The 26,132-nt window shown below is 38.0% G+C and overlaps 1 protein-coding gene across 2 annotated transcripts in view; it reads left to right on the forward strand.

The window, feature by feature from the left end:
- The window catches only part of LOC306855435 (IQ motif and SEC7 domain-containing protein 1-like), a 207,681-nt gene that overhangs the window by 107,802 nt on the left and 73,747 nt on the right, over positions 1-26,132 (forward strand). Inside the window, exon 1 of one of the 2 annotated variants that reach the window (XM_079394162.1) lies at positions 13,824-13,940. The exons of the other annotated variant lie outside the window; for it this stretch is intronic. Coding sequence (XP_079250288.1) covers positions 13,918-13,940 — 23 coding nt within the window. The 5' untranslated portion in view covers positions 13,824-13,917. Of the gene's footprint in view, positions 1-13,823; positions 13,941-26,132 lie in introns of those variants that run through there. 2 annotated transcript variants of the gene reach the window in all.

The raw sequence follows: 26,132 nt of genomic DNA on the forward strand, positions 1-26,132 counted from the left end.
TATGTATCTTACATAGGATAGGATGTTATCAAGGTGGCGTTTCGGTTCAAAATACAGTGATGCATGTCAGGAGTATGTACTGGTGGTCACATTTACAGTAAGAGACAGTAATGCATTGCTCCAGTCGTGGCCTAATGAATAGAGAGTCGGACTCATAACCCAAAGGTCGCGGGTTCGAGTCTCAGGTCTGGCAGGGATTGTCGGTCGGGGGAGTGAATGTCCAGCGCTCTCTCCACCCTCAATACCACTGAGATGAGACCCTTGAGCAAGGCACCGAACCCCCAACTGCCCACTGCTCCGGGTGTGTGTTCACGGTGTGTGTGTGTGTTCACTGCTGTGTGTGTGCACTTGGATGGGTTAAAAGCAGAGCACAAATTTCGAGTATGGGTCACCATACTTGGCCACGTTACTTCACTTCAATCTGAGTGCTCACTTGTGAGTAGACTATAGCCATGTTCAATTTCATATTTAATTTGTATAAGGACGTTGATCTTTTACTTGGTAAAATCCCCGTAAGTGTGGTATCCAAAACACAACCTATGCAACTGTAATGGTCTTTTCTAAATGTAGTCACAACTACATCCAAAGATCTTGATATTATGTGGATTCAGTCCTTGATTCGTTAACTGTACAAATGCCTCCGTTAAGTCATGTTCAATCAAAACGATGTGGCCAATCTCTTGAAAACGGCACACTTTCTCTCATTAATCATTACAATTCTGTTCTCTCTGGTCGCTTTCTTATCGTGAGTCCAAACACGTACAGCTCGCACGACTACTGACATTCACTCTAGCCAACCTCTCTCTTTCCTTCTCTCTCCTTCCTTCTGTTTTGAGTCGCCAAGGACTCTTCATTCTCACGCATCATATTTGTAGTGAAATATTAAAATGTCTATATAATTTCTTAGCCTCAAATAATTACGAAAGCTGAATTGGTGAGACACTGAATGAGGTGTGAAGAATGAAAACATGATTGAAAGAGAATGAAAAAAGACACATTGTAAGGAAATACAATATAAGAACTGTCATGGCGCTCGTCAAATGAAGTAGTGCCATTCAGGCTGAAAAGGAATGGAATATAAGTTTTTCCAAAACGTTTGCCTCATTACTTTGGATTGTCCCCAAAAGGTCAACGGCAAAATTCGGCAGGAGGCCTTGAATTTCAGAGGAGGTTAAGGCGTTATAGCTCGGACCGACCTTTTCCATGAAACGGAAAAGCAAATTGCGAAGTTGTTTTAAAGACCTCCTGACAGGCTTCTGTGGAAGTGTGGAGTACAGCATTCAGTGGACCGGAGATGACAGAAAGAAGGGGATGGAGAGAGGAAGAGGAATGACATTAACATCATAACAAGTCTGTCAGAGAAAGCGCGTGAGAGAGTGTGACATCCAAGCCAGTTAGATGTTCCGGTCACTCTTTAGTTTGGGGACTCGGTATTAACTATTAATGGAGACTTTTGCCTCAATATAGTCCTTATGTTCTGCTTATTAATAGTTTGTAAGATAGTTGTTAAGTTTAGGTATGAAGTAGCATTAAGGTATCTAAAATATGATCATGCAGAATAAGGCAAAAATATGTGCTTTATAATTACTAACAGCCAATATATGCATGCTAATAAGCAACCTGTGAGAAATGGTCCCTAAACTAAAACGTTACTGATGTTCCTCCTCATACCACAGCCAACTAATATAATACTACAGTGGTACAGTACAGTATGTCAATACTAACTACTTCATATTCAAGTCGATACAGAATTTTAAAAAATGTAGCGATGCCAGGCTTGAAATGGACTTGTCTTTTTTCACTGCCTGCTGCTGTTGACATCACAACTTAAAATTGTTGCTAGTGAAGGACTTGAAGCAATGTTTATTTATTTGAGAAACAAGTTGATGCTGTTGTTTTAATTAAATTATTTTACTATATATATATATATATATATATATATATATATATATATATATATATATATATATATATATATATATATATACATACATACATACATACATAGCCTATACGTATTGGCTATGCATAGTGAGATAAACCTGAGACATAAAAATATTGTAATTGTGAGATTTTAATAAGAGATATTTTGAAATTATAGAAAATTTTGTTGTAATTTTAATATATTTTTCTCACAATTGAGAAACAGCCACAATTGCCAGATTTAAAGTAGCTATTTTGAGAAATAATTGTATTCCAGTTGTATTAAAGAGAAATAGTCACAACTGCGATGTACTGTATAGTTGCAATTATGAGATTTACATTCACAATTATGAAAAATAAAGTAATGAGAAAGAGACGCAGTTGTGGGATATAAAATAGCAATTACGAGAAAAAAGTTGCCATTTGAGAAATCGTTGCAGCTGTGAGATTGTCATAATTTGAAAAATAATTTTCACTCTTTAGAAATGTCAGAATTGTGACATATAAAGTCACAATTATGAGAAATAGTCGTAATTAAGAGACATAATGTTGCAGCTATAAGAAATAGTTGCAATAGTGTGATTAACAATTTTGAAAAATAACTTTTCAATATTTAGCAATAATATAGATATAAAGTTGCAAGAAATAAGATTTAGTTGCAATTTTGAGCGATACAGTATAGCTGATTTGACAATAAATCTTTTTAATCTGACACAGAAAAATCTTGCATAATTTACATTAGTATTTAACTGTAATTAAAGGAGTGTTCAACAGAATGTTTATAGTTATTGTATTGATTACTGGTATCAAAATCGTATTCATAACCATAAAATTTACTCGTAGCAATTTGAAAATAGCTATAATGACAATTCCAGTGACAACAAAAAGCATTTCAGCAGTCGTTCAGAAACGTTTGGTTTCGAGAGGAAGTCAAGTGTGCGCGTGCTTATGTGGAGGATGTGTCTTCTCTCATGTACAGCTGGAGTCTTTGACATATGTGTTCCATCAGCTCCTGTGGACACGCTACAGATGCTTGACTAGTCTCACCAAGCAGAGCTGAAGGGACAGGCAGTATCCCACTGCATCAGACATCACACACATACACACAAATCACAGCCAAATCTCTGTTTCCAAGGAGACACGGGTCTTGCTGGGAGGCGAGGTGCTGTAGTAAATAGCGGAGACAGAGTCTTATAGAGGTGAAGTACTACGAAAGCATCAGAGACCTGCGATGCTCACCTTCTGTCTCGCTCTAATTAAACGCAAACGTCAGTTATAAGACTGCCGGTTTAGCTTGGGTTTAATTGTCCTAGCTGGAGTAGAGGACGTATGGCATAATTCTGGGGGGACACGGTGAATAGACACCGCATTTAGAGCAATGTAACTTAGACCTTTTTCTGGGACGTAAAAATGTGTTCTACTGTCAAAGTCAGTTAGGTAGCGTTTGTGTTCTGACACATTAAGCGAGGTCAAATCTGGTTTGCAACATATTCCTCTAAAAAAAAAAATGTTATTGTGTCAGTATGCGCCTAAATTTGTCTGTGTCTAATTACATCTTGAAGGCCGAGGATTGTGTCTTGTGATGTCTGGTTTTCATTCTGCACCCTAGTTCTTATGCTGTGGATCAGTATTAAATTTAGGTGCTAGCAAATGCCTTGATTCACAGAACACTTGCACCCTGATGGCTCAATTACCTGTAATACGATTACGAGGTCATGTGTCACATATACTACAGAATGTCTTCTGATCTACTTTGATTACTTGCACATTTACATTTACACTTCATTGCTTTGCATTTTAGTATTATTTATATACCATGATTGTTATGATTCACTCTTGTGGTTGGATAGTAATTTTTTGTTTAGCTTCGTATTTCAGCGAATGACAGTAAAGTTAAGTCTAATCTGTAGCATTGCGCAGTGTAGACCCGCCCACTGTGAAATCTCATTGGTCCAAAACCCTCAAAGATCAAATGTCTTTTGATTGGCTCTGATTGTGTCAGGCTTAGGGTTGGGAATCGAAAATCGATTCTGATTCCAGAATTGGATACTTAAGGTCAGGAATTGGATACTTGTGCCGCCTATTTTTTTTTTTTTTTTTTCTTCTTCTTTTCTTTATCTGTGAGGACCAGACCTAGCGATCTGCCAGGACCTTGCTAATCTAAACGCTCCAAAGTTTGGCTACATTTGCGATCAGAAGCCAAAAAAGCTAAGTATAATATATGTGATAGCTAAACATGTTGTAAGCGAGGTGTCCCCACCAACATGACAAAGCACTTTAATTGAATAGATCATGAACACGATTCAAACACCAAGCTGATTCTATTCCTTAATTACAATGATTCGTCTGTTTCATTCCAACTTTTGACGTGTGTGATCAATGTTGTGATCACTGGGTTCGTCCGTGCAGTGTACGTTTACACCAGTGTGATTTGAACATTTAAATTTGCGTTCTCACTGCCGCTGACCATAGAGAGCAGCTGTCATCTGTGAAACAGCCTCACAGTCTTTTCAATCACACAGTATCATTATTTCTGTGTTACAAACATTCAAATCACAGAAGTACTGGGATAAAAGTTTATAGTTCAGATATAAACTCTGTGTACGGTAACAATTTAATAATCACCTTTTTAAAGTAATTTGACACTTCAAATGAAGATTTATCGATTACATTGTTACACCAGTAGGTGCCGAAAAGGGGCTGTTAAAATGTATTTGTCTTTGAATAATACAAGAGATTCGTTCAAGAACGCTGATTCATCCAGTAATGAAACAAGTACATCTTGAGTGAGTCATTGAATCATTCATTCATAAATTACATGTGATTTTGTTAAGTTATCTAATGCTTTTTCTTCAGAATCATGAGAGAACCACAACTTCCATTGGGGGAAAAAAATAAATGTATTTCATCCAGAATCATGCAGTTTTATTTTGCACACGAACAGCTCTTAAAGAGTCCAGTTTTTGTGTAGCTTGTTGATTTTTGTTCATGGTATTCAGCTGCAACTAAATGGTTTGCAAAAAGGAGAGAGAGGATTAATGTTTGATATCATTATTTAATCACATTGACACTGAAGACTGCAGTAATGGCTGATAAAAATGTTCCATTTGCTTTGCCATCATAACAATGAATTACATTTATAAATACTATTTATTAAAATAGTAAACAATTATTCAAATTGTAATAATCTTTTACAATATTATTGTTTTTAAATGCACATTTATCAAATAAATGCAGCCTTGGTGAGCATATGAGGCTACTTTAAAAAACTCGTACCAACCCCAAACATTTGTACAGTAGTGCAGCTAAGTATATTTTTTTTAAATATCCCTTTCTTTGTTAATATTTTCGACAGCTTGGTATATTAAACAACATTTCTTGGGAGCGAATGTTGCAGTGCTTACTCCAGAACTGAGGTGTTGGTCTCATTGTGGACTTATGTAATGTGTGTAAATGTGCCGATCTGGAAGAGAGTGTGTGTTGCTTCGGTCTGCACTAGACCACTGCTGCAAGGACACTGGGATAGTGTGATTTTTGAGCAGATTCAGGGGTCTGGAATTGTTGCCTTAGCCTGGAGGGGTTTGATTTAAAAGTTTGTGTCCATCACCGCGCATCATAACACTCTCAGAGAGAGAGAGAGAGAGAGCGAGCGAGAATGTGCAAGGAAGAGATCCTGCCACAGTTCACAACGAAATCTCAGGAGACTGCATTTGTGTGTGGACGTGGTCCGAGTGTGTATATGTGCTGATGGAGCCACAGAGCAAATTGAAATAATTGCTCGCTTACTCCTGGCTTTCTTTCCGGTGACCTTTGGAGCCGATTGATCGCAGTCATTTTGTAATCAATATTTTAAGAATGGATGCGTCTCGATGCATAATTGAGATCTAATTTGCATTATTTCACAACCTGTCGTTCTCTCTAGCATCAGTGAGTTTTACACAGGTGCAGTTGCAGAGATCGTCTGCTAAGATAGAATTCACAGTCATATCCTCCTCCTCCGCGTCTCTGTGTGAGGATAATGCTGATGTCCATGATCGAACGTCTCGGTTGGAGCGCTCGTGTTACTGCTGTCAGAGGCAGACGTTTGTTCTGTTGAAGGTCGTTTTTGCAGTGACCTGTACAATTTGACACCCAGCTTTCATTTAACTGTGACAGTTCCCTGTCGGCGCTAGTCTGCTAGTCACAGTGATTAACTGTAATGATAATGGAAGCAATTGTGCCCTTAGATTAGCGTTATTGTAATCATCATTGCATCGTCTGACTGTGATTGAAGCCATGTGCTACACCCCAGCAGGCTTTCTTTGACAAAGAGAATTGGCTCCAACTTTCCCCGCTGTGCATCTTTTTGTTGACAACATCTGAAGATGTCTTCAGAGAGCGCTCAGTCAGTGCCAGACTACACAGAGAGCAGAAATTTTGTTGCCTATTCATTTCATGCCTGTCACCCCAGCTGCACCCTGGTCGCTTTTTAGTCGTCAACATGGAAGATACACACAATTTTTATTTCTGGTGGTGTAATTGCCAGCGAAATGTTGTTTGAACTGATGATCTGAGCATGTTTATGGTTGGCTCATCAACTTCTGAAATCCATATGCAGAGAAACGCATGGTGTGATAGATGTGTGAAAACACTGCCCCCTAATGGTAACATGTTACATCAGTTGTACTCTCATAAACGGGCAGTTCTCTGCTGTTAAAAATACATTAGTTTATGTAGATTTGAAGTTTTATAAATTGAACAAATTAGTTTTGCCTGGCATTCCTTTTACCATTAGAATTTGTTCAAATTGTGTTTCCGCTGTGGATGAAACCTCAGATTTTTTATTTTTTATGAGGATTTTTTTATGAGAGGTGTGCTATTAATTTTCATAGAAGTCTGTCTTAAAATATTTAGATTTATGCATTTGACAGATGCTTTTATTCAGAACAACTTGCATTGCATTCAAGTTATATATTTGATGAATTGTGGTTGCCTGGAATCAAACCTATGACATGTTGCTTTTTAAACTACAGGACCACAAGTCTTATGTTATTAGAATACAAAAACTTATTAAACTAATATATACAGTGCCCTCCAAAAGTATTGGAACAGTAAGGCTAATTCCTTTATTTTTGCTGTAGACTGTAAACATTTGGGTTTGACATCAAAAGATGAATATGAGATGAGAGATTAACATTTCAGCTTTTATTTACAGGTATTTTCATCTGGATCTGATACACAACTTAGAAGATAGCACCTTTTGTTTGAACCCACCCATTTTTCATGTTACCAAAAGTATTGGAACATGTGACTGAAAGGTGTGTTTTGTTGCCCTGGTGTGTCCTATTAATTGATCATTCAAACAATAAATAGCACTGAATGTCTGCGCTCAGTTCCAGATCCGTGCAGACTGCATTTATAGTTAGTTAGACGTGTAACCACCATGAAAACCAGAGAGGTGTCTATGGGTGAAAAGCGACCAATTGTGAAGCTGAGAGAAGATGAAAAATCAATCAAACCATTGCTCAAACACTGGCAATAGCAAGTACAACCATTTGGAATCTCCTGAGGAAGAAAGAAACCACTGGTGTATTAAGTAACACACCTCAAACGGGTAGATCAAGGAAAACATCTGCAGTTGATGACAGAAACATTGTGACCGCTGTAAAGAAAGACCCTAAAACAACTGTTAGTGACATCAGCAACAACCTCCAGAGGGCAGGAGTGAAGGCATCACAATCTACTGTTCGCAGAAGACTTCATGAACAAAAGTACAGAGGCTACACCAGAAGATGCAAACCACTCATTAGCTAGAAGAATAGGAGACGAGCCTCAAAAATTCTGGGACAAGGTTTTATGGACTGATTTTATGGACCAAAGTGATGGAAAGGCTAAAGTTTGGAGAAAAAAGGATCTGCTCATGATCCCAAACATACAAGCTCATCTGAAACACAGTATACACAGGTGTACATTATAGTACATATTACACAAGTAATGTAATGGCTTGGGCATTCATGGCTTCTTCTGGGACAGGTTCATTAATCTTCATAAATGATGTAACACATGATGGTAGCAGCAAAATTAACTCAGAAGTCAACAGAAATATTTTGATTGACAATTTACAGAAAGATGCAACCAAACTGATTGGGAGATCCTTCATCATGCAGCAAGATAATGACCCAAAACATAGTGCCAAAACAACAAAGGAGTTCATCAGTGGCAAGAAGTGGAAGGTCAATGTCCACACTTAAACCCTGTAGAGTATGCATTTAACCTGCTAAAGAAGAGACTGAAGGGAGCAACCTCCCAAAACTGAAAGAGGCTACGGTGAAAGCCTGGAAAAGCATCACAAAAGAATGCAAAAATTTGGTGATGTCAATGGGTCACAGGTTTGATGCAGTTATTGAAAGCAAAGGATTTGCAACTAAATATTAAGTCTTTTTCACTTTAATCTGTTAATTCTATATGTTCCAATACTTTTGGAAAAGGTGCTATCTTCTAAGTTGTGTATCAGATCCAGATGAAAATACCTGTAAATAAAAGCTGAAATGTTAATCTCTCATCTCATATTAATCTTTTTATGTCAAACCCAAATGTTTTTAGTCCACAGCAAAAATAAAGGAATTGGCCTTACTGTTCCAATACTTTTGGAGGGCACTTGGCCACTTTATTAGGTACACCTTGCTAGTACCGGGTTGGACCCCCTTTTGCCTTCAAAACTGCTTTAATTCTTCGTGGCATAGATTCAACAAGGTGTTGGAAACATTCCTCAGAGATTTTGGTCCATATTGACATGATAGCATCACGCAGTTGCTGCAGATTTGTCGGCTGCACATCCATGATGCAAATCTCTCGTTCCACCACATCCCAAAGGTGCTCTATTGGATTACATGTAATGTTCCATTATGTATTCCGTCATCTTTATTTTACTGTATGGCATGAATTTTATTAATTGTTTGTTATTATGGCTCATATATTTCCATGCATGTTTTTGTTTGCTTGGACTGGCATATGACTCTCTTCCAGAGGAGGGAGACAGTGTATTGGAGGATCCGAGCAGTATAGAGCTGCACATACACAGACACACTATTACTTCTCATCAGCACACTGATCCAGGAACAGATATTTGGCGTGGGTCTATCTGAATCTCTGGTATCATCCCTTTAAAATGAGCCCTCGATCACGCAAGTTATAATTCAATTCTGCCCCCCGTGTCTCAGTTGTCTGTCCCCTGCAGCGACTTCAGTTCTCGTTTTCTCTCTTTATCTTCCTCTCTTTCTTTCCTGCTGCACATCTGGGGTTTAATGTGTGTCCATTATTCATACACACAGTCTGAGTGATCCTCTGAGCGGAGAGCAGAGCTGAAGACTGAGTGTGACTCTTAAGTGAGTCAGGGAGATGTGAGGCATGCAAATAGATCTCCCATATGTTTCACTCTCATTCCCTCTTTGAGATGATGAGGTGTCAGGTGTTCGGTGCCTTGTCGCCAATGAAAGAGAGACAACTCATGAGCATTTGCGTGTGTGCCTGCCGATATATTACAGCGCATACAGGAAAGCTTTTGACGTGCATATTTAAGTCAGAACGCCTCATGATGAGCTGATTTCCACTGTGAGGACGTATGTATGTTGTAATTATGTATGTTACTTCCTCATGAACACTTCTGTCTCTGATCTGCCACCTGAACACTTCTACCTCAGCTCTGCTGCATGGACGCTTCAGACTCAATTTTGACTTCTGTCTTGATTCTGCTGCACAAACATTTTTGCCTCAGTTTTGCAAAATTCATAAGTGAAAAAATGGCTTCTTTTAAATTCATGAATTTGAAAATTGGCAACAGTGTACAGGAAGTTGAATTGCAATTTTATAGGATTGACAGGAAGAGGAATTTACAAAATTGCCATTTAAAGAAATTTAACAGAGGTAATGTGTTCTTCCATCTTGGTCTACAAAATATAATTGTTATGATTAGATATTATTAAATATTTCTATAGCAATATTAATTTGGTAGTATTTGGATACTATGAATAATACAAATACTATTTATTTGTGTCTATGTATTTATAGATTTTCATTTACATTTTATTTATTTCTATTGTAATTATTTTAATTGTCTTTTATTTTTATATTTTCAGTTTTCATTTTGATTTTATATTTGAGAAATTTTCTTATGCACTTTTATCTATCTATCTGTCTGTCTGTCTGTCTGTCTGTCTGTCTGTCTGTCTGTCCGTCTATAGCTACAGTATCTAAGGACTATAACCTTCTTTGAATTTCAAATTCTGGCAAATAGGATGCAGTTCTGCATCCTGTTTGCCACTGCACCACAATTCAAATGTAATTCAAATTTAGGAATTGGAATTTTAAAAGGATTCTCCATTCAATTCTGACAGTGCGTACCTCTTTCGTGAGCATTGCTGCTTCAAGTTCACCCCATGAACACTTCTGCATCAGTTCTGCCTCATGAATATGTCTGCCTCAATTCTATCTCATGAGCACTCCTGCCTCCTCTGCAAATCTCTCCAATGTATCAAGCCCCTGCCTCCCTCTGGTTTTCCACCCCTCAGCAAATCAATAAATGATTTCTCCGTAATAGATGTTCAGTTGTAAGTAATCTTTTCTCCCTCGGTGCTGTATTGTTAGCGAGTAGCTCAGGGCTAGCAGAGATTAGCCTGCATCAGCTCCGCAGACAAGAGCCTCAGAGAGAGCAAAGGCAGAACATCGCAGAAAGAATCTCAGCATGGCCCTCTCAGCCAAAGCTAATTTCTGATCACAAGTAGTTGAGTGAATAAGACTGGGGCTGTCCTCTTTGAAACCACCACACACACACATACACGTAGACACTCACAATTTCCAGCCATCCTCCAGGGGAGTGAATGAGTGCTATTTCCAGGAATCGAAGTGGGATCAGAGATAGAGCTCTTGTGTGATGTTTAGCTCCCTCTTTACTTCACCTCAGGATGTGTGTGTCTGTGTTTACCAAGTGTGCAGTATACTGGATGAATTGCAATGGTTTATTAGTCATCAAAGATGATGTGGCAAATTCTGCCAACATGTCACAAAGGAAATGTTATCTAGCTGGCTTTTATTTTATTACATTTTATTTTATTCATAGTTTGCAGTTTATAGTTTGCAGCTTGTTGCATTTCTTTCGGTAATGCAATAGATAAATATTAATGGATGATAATTCAAATTAATGTATTTTTAATATATATTATAATACATATTGTGTGCACTACCATTAAAAATTGAGTCAGTAAGTTTTTTTTTTTTTTATGTTTTTGAAAGAAGCCTCTTATGATCACCAAAAAACAAACATTTAAAACAGTATATTGTTTGAATATATTTTAATATGGGATTTATACAATACATTTGTCATTTATGGCAAAGCAGAATTTTCAGCAGTCAACATTACTCCAGTCTTCAGAGGCACATGATCCTTCAGAAATCATTTTAACATGTTAATTTTAGAAAACAGTTATGTTGCTTAATATTTTGGAAAACATGGCACATTTAAAATATTCTTTGAGGAAGAAAGTTCAAAAGAACACCATTTATTTGAAAGAGAAAACCAAATCCTTTTTGCTGAGCTCTGAAATATGTACATCGATTAAAAACATTTGTTTCAAAAATGACAAATGTTTAAAGATTGTTTATAGCTGACACCTAGAGTTAGCAACCCTCTAGTATTGTGTCTGTACAGACTGCCAATGCCCAATGCTTGCCCTTTTCACATCTCCTGCTACATGAATTGCATGCAATGCATTCCTCTAAATGTCTTTGTGAAGCTCTGTGGTTGACAAGATTTTTTATTTGTGAATGGCTATTTTATAAGTGTGTATGGGTCTTTGAGATTAATATTGCATTAGTGTGTGAATTTAATGCACATGATTTTGATGTATCAGTATGTCAGCATCTCTTGACAGCGGCATCAAAGCTGTTGTCCCTGATGGATGCACCTCCAGCTTTCCTTCCCCGTCCCTGTCCATCATCTCCATACATGCATGCACACCGGTCCCAAAAATCTCTGCCTTGTGCCTGCCACCATGACTGCGTAATGAGCGTGTTTGCGTGGGGATGTACAGCCTCATTACTTTGCTTTTTCCTATCCCACAATGCAATGCTCCTTCGGGAGCTTAAATCAACGTAACAAAGGCCCCAACCTTGTTATATCAGGAGATGTTTCCAAAGCCCCTCTCCGTGTTGAGTGCTATGTCAGCTTGTGGAGGTATTAGGGTGTGTGGGAGCTGGTTAAGTCTCCTGGTGCATGTTGGGAACATGTTTTATCTGTCAGGTATTGTTATGGTAACTGGTAATGTGCATGTGCCACGGCGTTATTGATACCTGGTGACAGGTACATGCTGGAGGGTCCCAGCGTGAGAGGAGAGGTTGTCTGTTGAGACGTTCCAGACAAAAAGGTAAAACTGGCAACGGTTAATGTTGATGTGTGGACAACCTGAAATATTTATATTAGTATTTTCAGTTCAAAAAAATTATATCACAGCCAGCGATTTTGTTTTACAGATGTAGAACAACAATTAAATTTGAATTTGGATTTTTTTTATAAAATGATTGCAGAGCAACAGTTAAAAATGGCACCCAACAATTATATATTAGGGACATAGAACAACAATAAAAAAATGTAATTGGGTTAATCGATTTTATAGAGATGTAGACAAACAAACAAATAAATAATAATATAATATAAAATAATAAAATAAAATAATATAAAATAAATGCTACCCAGAGAATTTAAATGAGGGTTAAGGTGCAGCAATTTAAAATCTAAAATGTCATCCAATAATTTTACGATAGGGACATAAAACTGGCCAATTGATTTTATATTAGAAATGCAGGAAAAATAAATACATAAGTATTTTATATCATGGACATGCAATTTCAGATTGGGCCCTGAGATTTTATATAAGAATTGTAGAACAATATAAAATTGTACAATAAAAACTATTTTATATTAGGAAAGTCGACCAACAATTGAAAAATGAAAATCAAAGGCACGTAGAAAAAAAAAGAAAGAAAGAATCAGCGATTTTATATTAGAGATGTACACCAACAATTAAAAATTAAAATCATGGCCAGCAATTTTATATTAGTAGACAGAAAATTAGAAAAATTAAAATCATATTTTCAAATCACATCTAGGTATGTTATATAAAGGGCATAGATCAACAATTAAAAACTCTAAATTAGGCCAATTTTATTTTAGAGACAAGCAATTTAAAAAAATATATTATCAGGACCAGTGATTTTATATGAGGGACATAGATCAGCAATTTAAAAAAATCACATTTGGCCCAGCAATTTTATATTAGAGCTGTTGGCCAACAAATAAAAACATTAATTGGGCCCAGTAGTTTTATAATAGAGATGAAGACCAACAATTAAAAACTTTAAATCACTGCCAGCGATTTTTGATTAAACACACAGACCAGTAATTAAAACATTTCTTAAATCAAGAGGAATCTTCCTCCCTCCCAGCATAATTAAGTCTTCAGCTTGCCTATTCACACAAGCTTTTGTTAGTTCTTAATGAATCCGTTTGTGTCATTAGGGATGCTGCACGCTCCTCCTGATTGGTCCAGCCTCACAAACAGAACCTGTTACTATAGCAACCACTGAGCCAACTGGGTCTCTGACTCACTGAACCATACTACAGTCCAGAGTTGGACAGATCAGAGGTAAACAAAAACAAATCGAGAGCAGAAAAAGTGCATTTCCAAATATGTAATTTTTGATACTTCATATGAATGTGTCTGATCATAACTCTGAATCTCATATGAAACATTGATGATATGTACATGTCTGGGTGTGTGTTTGAAATGCTCATTACATCACACACTACGTGCCGTGTGCCGCCCTACTGAGGCTAAGCTTGAATGAGCTGAGCACGCCTGTGAGTGTTTGAGAGAAGAGAGATGTGTGTGTGAGTGTGAGTGTGTGTGAGACCGAAGCTTAGTTTGGCGTGCTCAAGAGACTAACACACAACACAGCATCTTCATGGCTTTTCATCGCTACCACTTGTGAGTACATGGTTGAATTGTGCATGTGAGTGTGTGTAATTGTGCCGAGACTCATTCGAGATTGGAAGAATATTGATATTTGCATTTGATATGATATGAAACAACAGATGTTATTAACCTCAGCATTGCATTCATGTGATGTCAAATCACTGAAGGAGAGATCTTGTTACTCTGCCTGTATCTGTGGGGCTAAGACCCCGTTTTAATCTCATACGTGACAACTTGACTGCTGCAGTTGCTTGATGCTTCATTTAACATTTTGAAAAGCCATCACATCATACGAGGAGCAAAATCTTGGGTCATGTGTTTGTTTGTTAATGGACTCATCGACTGTTTGAGGCAGACACGTTCAGCATGTTCTGTGAGTTTGCCGCAGGCTGTATGTCTCTAAGCCTAGGGCAGAGGGATAAGGTTGGCTCTGTACGCTGAGATATCTCGCGCACTCAGACTGAAAACAAAGTGGACAGTGTTTACGTAGCTCTGGTGATGTCACACCAGGACTATTTTTGGAAACGGTATAAGACAGCAGTTTCAGTCCGTATTGAGCGTACTGCTGTTTGTCAGGCTGAATGAACACATGCCCTCTCTCTGGATTTCAAGATTTATTCTTATTTTTTGTAGAAAAAATAAATAAAATGACGTTTTTTATATGAGGGACATAGATCAGCAATTTAAAAATGACGTTGGTTGTTAATAATGTTAGTCATTTTAAATATTTTTAGTCATTTTAAACAGATTTCAAGGAGTAAAATATAATTGAACAAGTAACCTAATTATTGTAATACATTTTGCTTATATGTATTTATCTTTTACTGTTTAAATAATGTCATTTAAAATATGCTTGAATATTATTAATAAATACATAGCAGCCATTCATATATAGTAATAAAGATAGACAGACAGACAGACAGACAGTAGGGGTGGAACGATACATGTATTCGTACCGAACCGTCACGTTACAGACATCTCGGTGCATGAGGCCTTACAACGAATACAGGCAATTCACCCCAATCCAAAAGGGGACGCTCGCAGTAATGCAACACTGTTGGATAACCTCCAGCAGAAGAACAGCGAATGCCATGAGTTGCGCGCTTGAAAACAAAGCCCACTAGACAGTGACCATGTGCTGATTCTGAACGCGTCTCTCACATAGACTGACAAAGGTTTATACTTTAAAGGCTTGCGCACTCAACTGTTTGCGAAATGGAGCTTTGTGCTCATGTATCCTACCTCTCTCATTCGGCACAAATCCAAATATTCCATAATATTTCCATATTTGCGATAACGTATCTGAATGCTAAACTATTATTTATGTAAATTATAGGCATTGAACTTCAGTCGCATTCCAACAGTGACACAGAGGCAAGTGCGCTGATGTTTGGTTCACTGTATTTTATTTGGATAAAGTACCAACTGTGCTGTCAAGTTAGCAATGCTGAAACTGATGTGTTTTGTGTGTGTGTGTGTGTGTGCGCGCGCTCCGGCGCAATCACTTCAACAGTTTCCTTATACCAGCTCAAAAATGAACTGAAATTCAGCATATATAGGCTACATTGTGTCGCACTGTTTTTTCCCTTGTTATCTGTAAAATAAATCAAATATATTTCAAGAGTTTATTCCTTGTATGTATATAGGTACTGCAGATTTTATATATTTAACATAATGTAATAAGATTTAGTATTTTCACTTCTAAGTGGAAAAAATTGTAATTTGTACCACTGTCTGTTCAAAATAAATTAAAAGAAACCGAGCATAGATTTTTTTCCCCTGTTGTACCGAAATCGTATCGAACCGTGACCCCGAACTGAGGTATGTAACGAACCGTGACATCTGTGTACCGTTCCACCCCTAATAGATAGACATTTACTTTAAGTATCTGTCTGTCTGTCTGTCTGTCTATATGCAAATTACCTTCTTAACGATAGATAGACAGACTGATAGACAGATAGACAGACGGATAGACAGATACAGATTTAAGTATATTTCTAACTGTCTGTCTATCTGGCTCTATGCAGATAACTTTAATGATAGATAGACAGATAGATGGATAGATATTTAAGTATCTATCTATCTGTCTGTCTGCATGTCTCTGTGCAAATTACCTTCTTAACGATAGATGGATGGATGGATGGATGGATGGATGGATAGATAGATACCTAAATGTCTGTCTGTCTGTCTATCTATCTATCGTGTCATAGATGTATACAGTAGATAGGTAATGTAGTAATACAGGGCATTGTAAAGGCATGCGTTATAAACAAGGTAAACAATTTGCATCTTATTACTTTTTATGTGCTGTGTTTTCAAATGGTGATTTATCAAGTGAGTAAAAAGAGACAGTCAACAAGCCTCGTTCTCAGCTGGAACATTGCATAAGCCAGTGGCCCATGTTTCCATCTGCTCCTGAGCTCTGTCTGCCTGCACATCTTCCACTGCCGCCCGCTGTGCCTCATCCCAGGGGGGAAGGGAGGGAGGAAAGGGAATTGGGACAGCCTTTCGCTGTCACGTGACCCTCCCTCAAGGTCACCCTGTACAAGCGTTACTCCTACAGAGCAGACCATGACTAATAACTCTTTCTTTCCTCCATCTCTCTTTCTCGTTCTCTCTCTGTTGGACAATTACAGATCATGCTCTTCAGAAATGCTCAGTTTAAACTAATGCTACAGCCTATTTTTTTGTGATTTGTGTGTGAATGTGATTTGAATGTGTTTTTAGAGCTTGACGGCAGCAGTCGTGTCAGTGACAGTAATGGGAGGTGGCGTGGTGCCATGCCTCGCAGGAGGAAGGCATTCACATTAGCCTGCCGGCGAGAGGCAGAGTCCAGCACTGAGGTCAGACGAGCAGGATTCAGCATGGTGGCAAAGCATTATTCTGTCACTCAGTACACTTTTGGGATTTGGGCTTCGGGCTTCTAACCCGGTTATGTGCATGAACTCTTATCATAGGTGTGTCAGATTTTTGGATGAAGTGTCATAGGTTGTTGATATATATATATATATATATATATATATATATATATATATATATATATATATATATATATATATATATATATATATATATATATATATATATATATGTATGTATGTATATATGTATTTGTGTGTATACATACATAAATATGTATAATTTTATTACAGAAATATTTAAAAACCGGAGTGTCTATTTACACGAAGTACAAATAGCCAGGCTATTATGGCTCCAGTGACATAAGTTTGCCTTTTGCCAAATTCGTAGGTGTAGGGAAGGCATTATTAGTCCCCCCCACATGATTGTAAAGCGCTTTGGGTGTACAGCAATACACAATAAAAAAAGCGCTATATAAATGCATCATTCATTCATTCATTATTGTCCCAATAAGACAGCATCCACAATAATTTACACTCAATACATTATTGCATTGCATGCTGTTTTATAACATACTACAATACAGAGGTCCACATATCTGCTACTTGCAGTAATATAAATAGTGTAGTGAATTTTGCTTTCGCCCACCTAGGGAGGCGAAATAGTGTAGTGATAGGTACTCGCATCACCAATGACGTTATGATATGGATCACGTGTCACTTAAGGTATGGTTATGAGTACATCACATAAGAAAGATTGGTGGGATATCTAACTTGTAGAACCTTTACTGCATTATCAATACAAGGAAAACACAAGTGTAATAAAATAAATTTTATTAACAAAAGGTAGACGAGTAATCAGCAACTACTAAATGAATACCATGAATGAAAAAGGAATAAAGTGCATAAGATGAATAAAATGCAAGTGATTATGTTGAATGTTGCTATGTCAGAGCTACATTATCTGGAAAGATAAACTGTTGCTACTCTGAAACAAATAAGGTGAAGAACCTTATTATGCATCAAACAAATACATGAAAGATTTGCTATAAACTGCAATCAGCTATATAACATCTTATGTCAAATAGAAAAATCATATACTGAAAATACACATCAATGCCAAGGTCTCTGGAAGAGGTTTGGATAGGTGATAGTTACGTTCTCTGTAGTTGAGTGAGCAGTCCGGTGATTCATCCACTGGTTGTGCTGGTAACAATGCAGTGGGGAAAGGAGCAGGAATCTGTTTTGACAGCTTTGAACACAAAGCGCTGGAGGATGCTGATCAAGATTTGGTGCTGACCTGGAGCACCAAAGGCTCCTAAAATCTGTAACACGCAGATGTTACCCTGGCATAGGTGCAGAAGGTCCTTAGCCTGGAACGCGCAAGCAAAGGTACCTTGAAGTGAAGGTTTGCTTGCTGGAGCTTTACCTTGTTGCACATGTCTGTGTGTCTTCTGCCTCTCTGGGCTAGAGTCTCAGAACTTGGTCAATCCGCTTTGTCTCTCTAGGATGGAGACTCAGGATATGCTGCATCTGTTGTTGTCTCGCTGGACGAAGACTCTGAATGAAGTCTGAACGTAGATTATCTTTTTCCTCGCAGGCTGAAGGCTCAGAACGTGGTCGTATCTTTGGTTGCCTCGAAGCTGGAGACTCAGGACTTGGTATCTGTTATTGCCTCTTCCCTCACAGCCCCGTGGCTCAGAACGTTGGTGATCTGTTGCTGCCTTCCCAGTAACAGGACTCAGACTCAGAACTGGTTTATTTGTTACCCTTGCAGGCCAGAGACTCAGAACGGAGGTGTTTCTGTTAGTGTCTTTCTGGAAATGCCGGAGACTCAGAACTTTGGTGTATCTGTTAGTGTCTCTCCCTTTCGGGACTTGGACTCAGAACAAGGAGTGTCTTTTGGGAAGGTACCTTTATCCCTTTCTGATGAGGAGGATATTGCAGTCTGGCGCTTCTCCATTTCCATGCTGTGATTGGCTATTTCCATCAGAGTGGGGGGACACTGTGTGGCCCACACTTCTTTATACCAAAGGTCTTCTTGCCCTCTCAGAGGTGTCTGGCCATTGTCCTGGCATCTTTATCTGATGGCGTTAGACAGTTTGCTTATGTTAGTCCACCAAGATCCAATCAAAATGTAGCAAACCTTTGTCCACTATAGTGGTTAGAGAGGGGCCCTGCCATAAACTGGGCCCTGGAATGTGCTATCCACTACAATAGCATATAAATAACATTATCGCTAAGAAAATACTGCTATTTGCACTTAGCGTAAATAGCATCTAATTCCCATTTACAATGGGGAAAAATTATTTGATCCCCTGCTGATTTTGTACGTTTGCCCACTGACAAATAATTATCAGTCTATAATTTTAATGTTTATATTAAATCCAGAAAAATGCATTTAAAAAAAGTTATAAATTGATTTGCATTTTAATGAGTGAAATAAGTATTTGATCCCCTATCAATCAGCAAGATTTCTGGCTCCCAGGTGTCTTTTATACATGTAAGGAGCTGAGATTAGAAGCACTCTCTTAAAGGGAGTGCTCCTAATCTCAGTTTGTCACCTGTATAAAAGACACCTGTCCACAGACGCAATCAGTCAATCAGATATCAAACTCTCCATCATGGCCAAGACCAAAGAGCTGTCCTAGGATGTCAGGGACAAGATTGTAGACCTACATAATGCTGGATTGAGCTACAAGACCATCGCCACGCAATTTGGTGAGAAGGTGACAACAGTTGGTGCGATTATTCGCAAATGGAAGAAACACAAAATAACTGTCAATCTCCCTCGGTCTGGGGCTCCATGCAAGATCTCACCTCGTGTAGTTTCAATGATCATGAGAACGGTGATGAATCAGCCCAGAATTACATGAGAGGATCTTGTCAATGATCTCCTGCAGCGCCTGCAAGGTCCCCCTGCTCAAGAGAGCACATGTACAGCCCGTCTGAAGTTTGCCAATGATTCAGAGGAAAACTGGGTGACAGTTTTATAGTTAGATGAGACCAAAATCAAGCTCTTTGGCATCGACTCAATTTGCTGTGTTTGGAGGAGGAGGAATGCTGCCTATGACCCCAAGAACCCCATCCTCACTGTCAAACATGTAGGTGGAAACATTATGCTTTGGGGGTGTTTTTCTGCTAAGGGGACAGGACAACTGCACCACATTAAAGTGACGATGGATGGGGCCATGTACCGTCAGGGCCAGGGCATTGAAAATGGGTCGTGGATGGGTATTCCAGCATGACAATGACCCAAAACAAGCGTCCGAGGCAACAAAAGAGTGGCTCAAGAAGAAGCACATTAAGGTCCTGGAGTGGCCTAGCTAGTCTCCAGACCTTAATCCCATAGAAAATCTGTGGAGGGAGCTGAAGGTTTGAGTTGCCAAACATCAGCCTCGAAACCTTAATGACTTGGAGAGGATCTGCAAAGAGGAGTGGGACAAAATCCCTCCTGAGATGTGGAAAACCTGGTGGCCAACTACAAGAAACGTCTGACCTCTGTGATTTCCAACAAGGGTTTTGCCACCAAGTACTAAGTCATGTTTTGCGAAGGGGTCACTCATTAAAATGTATAACTTTTTTTTAAATGCGTTTTTCTGGATTTCTTTTGTTCTGTCTCTCACTGTTAAAATAAACCTACCATTACAGTTATAGACTGATCATTTCTTTGTCAGTGGGCAAACGTACAAAATCAGCAGGGGATCTAATAATTTTTTCCCCACTGTACACTTATTTGCACTTAGTACAAATGCCTTTAAAAATTATTTATATCTGTGAAACAATACACTAGATCCTAATATACATTACAAATACAATATGACATATTTAGATGTGTTGTTAATTATAACACACTAAATGCTCAGTTGTGTGGTAGAAGCCGTTATGTACTGTATGTGCAATCTTGAAGAAGACAGCTTCTCTTAATAGTTAATTAATTAATCGTATGAATTAAACACATTTCATGTATTTTTACTCTCCTAATGATGCTACAAGTCTCAAAATATTAGTTGCTCAGTGACATCTTTAGTGGCTTTATAAACTCTTAGGATCTTCGCCTGACAGAAAGCTCCACAAATCTTATACAATATCATTATATTTTCAGGTACCAATAAGACTGTGGTTCTCTCAGTTCTTAACTACATTTTTAATGACGATTTTCCCTCCCAATCAGTGCAGAAAGTGCGAGTAGCTCATTTCCACCTGTATTGGTTTACTCAAAATCTGGTAGCTCTGATTTCATTGCATTTTTCTTAATTGTTTTTTAAAGAGATGCAATTTGTGTCTGCATTTACTATGCCTCATGATCTGAAGTTTATTTTTGTGTTATATTTGACAAATGGCTGCATTCTCCAGTAGCCTCATGATCAATGTTGTCATCTTGAACTCGTTGCTGCTCATTGAATTTAATAGATTTAATTAAAGGGGTCATATAATGCCTATTTTCCACAAGTTGATATTATTCTTTAGGGTCTTAATGAAAAGTCTGCAATATAGTTTGGTTAAAATGTTTAATTGGTAGTGTAAAAAACACCTTTTTTACCCTGTCAAAAACAGCTCTTGTCAGAGCAAGCCGTATTGTGTCATTCTCCTTTAAATGTTAATGAGCTCTGCTGACCCCGTCCCTCTCTTCCGAGCCGCTCTCTGAGGGACTGTTTACTTTAGCTGCATTCATCGTGAAACTTGCTAATTAGCACATTATTAGGAAAGGCAATTTGCAAAGATTCATTTAAAAAACTCACTTCTTCTGGAGGTGAAGCTGGATCACGAATGATTCGCGTGAACATAGATGCATTTAGGTAGATCGAGGGCGCATTCCCTTCAGAACCAAACGTAATCCTCTTCAGCTGCTCACATGACGGGAGTAAATGATGACTGCTATGTTCATTATTATATCCAACAGCAAAACACCTCAATCGCTTAGGAGTCTTGTCTTGTCTACATCTGCTCTGGCAGTGAAACAACTGATGACAGCTCACTCAGGGCGGGTCTGATGTAAGACACCAGTGCAGTCTGTGCTAAAACGCTAGTGTCAATCAAACTATTGTGGGAGTGACCTTCGTCCGTGTGACATCACACGACAGGCATCTGAGATCGGCTCGATTTGAGAAAGAGGTAAAGATGATAAAAAATAAAAAAAAACACACATTTCAGTTCAAACATATGACCCCTTTAAGAAAATTGACTTGTGCTGGCAATCGCTAGACCAACACCATGTAGATATCACTGAAATTTGTTCAGGTAACCTTTATTCCTTTATTGATATAGAATAGTAAAGCGAAATATCGGATCTTTGGGAGAAGAGGTGGGGATGGGATTGGAAAATGATGGAAGGCGTGAATGTGCTAACCGCTAAACCACAGCTTTACGCACCCTTATGTTTTTCAGATCCTTTTAAGAAGCATTAAAAACGGCAAATGTTGTTTTCTTCAGTTGGAATCAGAAAGTAGGTGCAGAAACAGAAAATTCAGGATTTGATCTGAAAATCCCCATGACTGCTATCTTAAACCACAGGAAGTGAGACCAATAACCGGTTCATGTTTCTCAGTTCGGCCCTCAAAGGCGGATGATGAAAGCCCATTGGGTCTGACAGGGCTCTGCTGGTAGGGTCATGCTATGACCCTCAAAAATAGCCTACAGGATTTTCTTTGCTGAACTAAAGCCTCTGTGTCCCTAAGGATTTTTAGTGTTTATGTGAAACAACTAGGCAAGAGCACCATGTCTGATGTAAGAGAGATGAACACTTTGTTCTGGGTCTCAAATGGCCAACTCAATCAGCAGTAGAACGTGAACATTTTACCATCTTACTCCAATCTTTTTGAACTGCTACTACAGCAGTAAACTGTGTCGAGTGTATTGATACTGTAGCTATTAGAGTCGTCAATACATAGATTGATCTATCATTCGGTTATTGGGTATTTCTATGTATGCTTTTAAAATATTTATTTAGTGTTGTTTGCTAAGACAAAACATATCCCTATCCCTACTGTCAATAAGAATTTTTATTTTTTTATTTATTTTTTTTATACCTACTTTTACTTAATTTTGACTAAATTGCTTTATGTATACAGTAATATACTATAATATATACAGTAATAGACTACACTGTAAAAAAAAAAAAAAAAAGTTGAGCCAACTTAAAATGTTAAGGCTTACTTATTTTATTCTTATTTATCTATACAACTTATTTTTGTAGGAGATTCTCAACTTTTTGTTGTATAAACTTAAAACAACAAGTTGAGAACTCAAAAATCTGCTGAAGCTGGTTGCCTTAAAATTTTAAGTTGACTCAACTTTTTTTTTTTACAGTGCATTGCCAGTCGATTATAGACTAATAATTTACAAATAATTATTTGTTATGCTATATAAAAAATATAATTATATACACACGCATATATATATATATATATATATATATATATATATATATATATATATATATATATATATATATATATATATATATATATATATATATATATATAATTTAGTAAATATTATAATATTTTTTAACCAATATTTGGTTAATATTGTGTCTGTATTTGTTAAATGTGTTGTTTTAGACACAATATTAAACATCAGACAGGCAATTACATTTAAAAAATAACAGTACAGTTAAAATATTGGTGTTTATTTTATATTTATGGCATTTTTATTTATGATGAAGCATTTCAACCTTTCCGTGTCATGCTTTTTAAATTCATATCATGTATCTTTTTTTCATATTATAAATCTTTTGAAATAGGCACATAACCACCTATGCCATAGCAACTACCCAGAACACCCTAGTAGCCACATAGCAACAGGCTAACAGCCAAGATGCTCCCATTTTCTTCAGAAAATGTGGAAATGTAGTTGTCCCCTGCCATTAGGATTCAGTCATGTAGTGCCTATACAGTGTCACTCTTTTGAGGAGTCAGTTTTGGATGTTTTTTGTGCTGATGTACTCACTTCCAACACTCACGACTCCATAGCCGTTAACAGCACAAACCAGCATGCCTCTGCTGACATTTTATTCATCTTTCATCTTTATATGGAATTATTTAATTCGCTGACAACAAACAGCCACTTCAAAGCAAAGGTTGAACCCACCAAGGCTGGCCCGTTTCATCTCGGTGTGAGGAGAGCACTCACAAAGCAGTCGCAAAAATAGCACCATATTGTTGGTTTCCACTTGCTCTATAAGTACGTTCATTCTTTGTCTTTTTGAGTGCATAATTTGATCAGGGAATAGAGGGAAACGGTTCTCATATATGTTATCATTAGGAAGTTTCATAAATGCATATGATTCTTAATAAAGAGCCGTTGATGAACTGATCGTAATGAAGCTGAGAGACCATAACTGTTTCATTAGTGTTGAGGGCCGCTACAGTTATCCATCCAACAAGCCATTTTTAGTTCAGATCTGGTATTATGGGCCACATAATGAGCGAAGTTGATGAGTTTTAGTGTAATCGCTCTCCATCTCAGCCTGTGAAACCGAAATTACAATTCTTTGGTCTGTGATTGAATTAATTGGCTCTTAATCTCATGTGATCGTTAAATACTTACACCATTAGACCTTGGTTAAATGCGTTTTAAGCTGTCTGGCCTGTTTCCAACGAGCTCAGATGGTTCAGGTCCCTCGATGACATAGAATAAATGCGCACAATGTTTTATCTGCAATATTGTGTTTAATGTGCTCACCATTGAAGTCCATTTAGTTTGCATGTGCTTTCCAACACCGGAAGGCAACCAGTCGTTTAATATGCTAAACTCACATCTGATCCTGTTCTACACCCAGCTGTCCTCATTTACATATGCAGTCATTTGTTTCTGTGTAATTTGTATGTCTGTGCACCGGGTGATCTGTTCATATGTTCATAAGAGGATTGAGTTTAAGACGGTGTGTTTTGCTTTTGGCAGGAGTGCATAAAAAGAAATGCAAATGATCATGTGGAATATTAATGAGGGGATGGACTGCAAGATTTCTGTCGTGGTCCACTAGAGGGAGCACGGAGCTACGGTCACTTTTTCATGATGCGCATGAAGAGCCTGAAGGGTGTGCAGTGCTAGTAAACAAAGAACATCTTGCATATGCCCAAGAAATGCTCTTGGAATGGCAGAGTTACTGACAAAAATATAATTGGAGAATTTCATATATATATATATATATATATATATATGTATGGGTTTTTTTGTAGGGGTGCTGATATCTTGCTTTTTATGTTGCACTAATGGTTTTCCGATTAGAACAAACTGCAAATTTGCCCATTTAGATGTTTGAGAGAAATGAGACACATCAAGAAGTGCCATTATGATCCACTTTAGGGCGTTTGGAACTACTGTATATAAATAGTTGTGAATTGATGTCATCCAGAGCTGGGTGTGAGTTTCTTTGTGCTTGAACGATTCTCACAGGGACTGTCCACAGGCAGCTATTGTTCCAGCTTTGAGAGTGAGGGGAAAAAAGGGGATTTCTGAAGACCTTTGAAAGGGAGTGATCACAATAATACCAGACTAAAAATAGACAAAGATATTCTGCTTTTCTTCGTTTTTTTTCACCATAAACCTGCGAAGGTCATAAATACATATCCATTTAGCCCCAAACAGCCACCAGTAGGCAATAATTCCCTCAGCTGTCACACCATTTTTCCTCAGCAGATTGAAGGACTTTAACATACTGCTACAGAAGACATTTTCAACATCAGCTGTATTGAATATACAGCACTTTTTTATGTTCTAGATGTTGTTTTATCCATCCTGCAGATGGATGTCCATAAGTTGTTGATGTCTTTTTATTGATTTTAAAAAGGGCCAATTTGAATATCAACCATGTACATATTGGCTTCTCTCAAGCCTGCAAGCAATTGGCCGTCATAATTCATCGCCCTGGGTTGTTCACACCTTCTACAGAATAGCAGTAAGGCAGGATTTATCTAGATAAATTAGTCTATCTGCCAGAGCCCAGATAGCGCTCTTCGCCGTGATAGCCCTCTTTCAGAGAAGCGATATTGAGGCCACAAAAATACAGCCTATTCTCATCATTTCAGCCTAGACCCCATCTGCCCCCACGTGCCACGACAATAACTGCAATTACACACCCTCCTACCCATTTGAGGTGCCCAAGGCTTCTCGGGGGTCTTTAAGATGGCCTGCGAGCCGAAGCTCGACCGTATTTAGCGCTTATTGGTTTCCGCCAATCAAAACGGAGGAGCGCAGATAATGCCACTTCAGGCGTTTTATCGGCAAAACGTATCTCTGACGGGATCATCACCCCATTCGCCGGGGGAATTAAAAGAAGCTATATAGCACTGTCATAAAGGATGTTAACATTGTGACGAGAAAAGAGGGAAGTAATGAAGTT

Source organism: Barbus barbus (genome assembly GCF_936440315.1).
Source record: "Barbus barbus genome assembly, chromosome: 35".
NCBI lineage: Eukaryota > Metazoa > Chordata > Actinopteri > Cypriniformes > Cyprinidae > Barbus > Barbus barbus.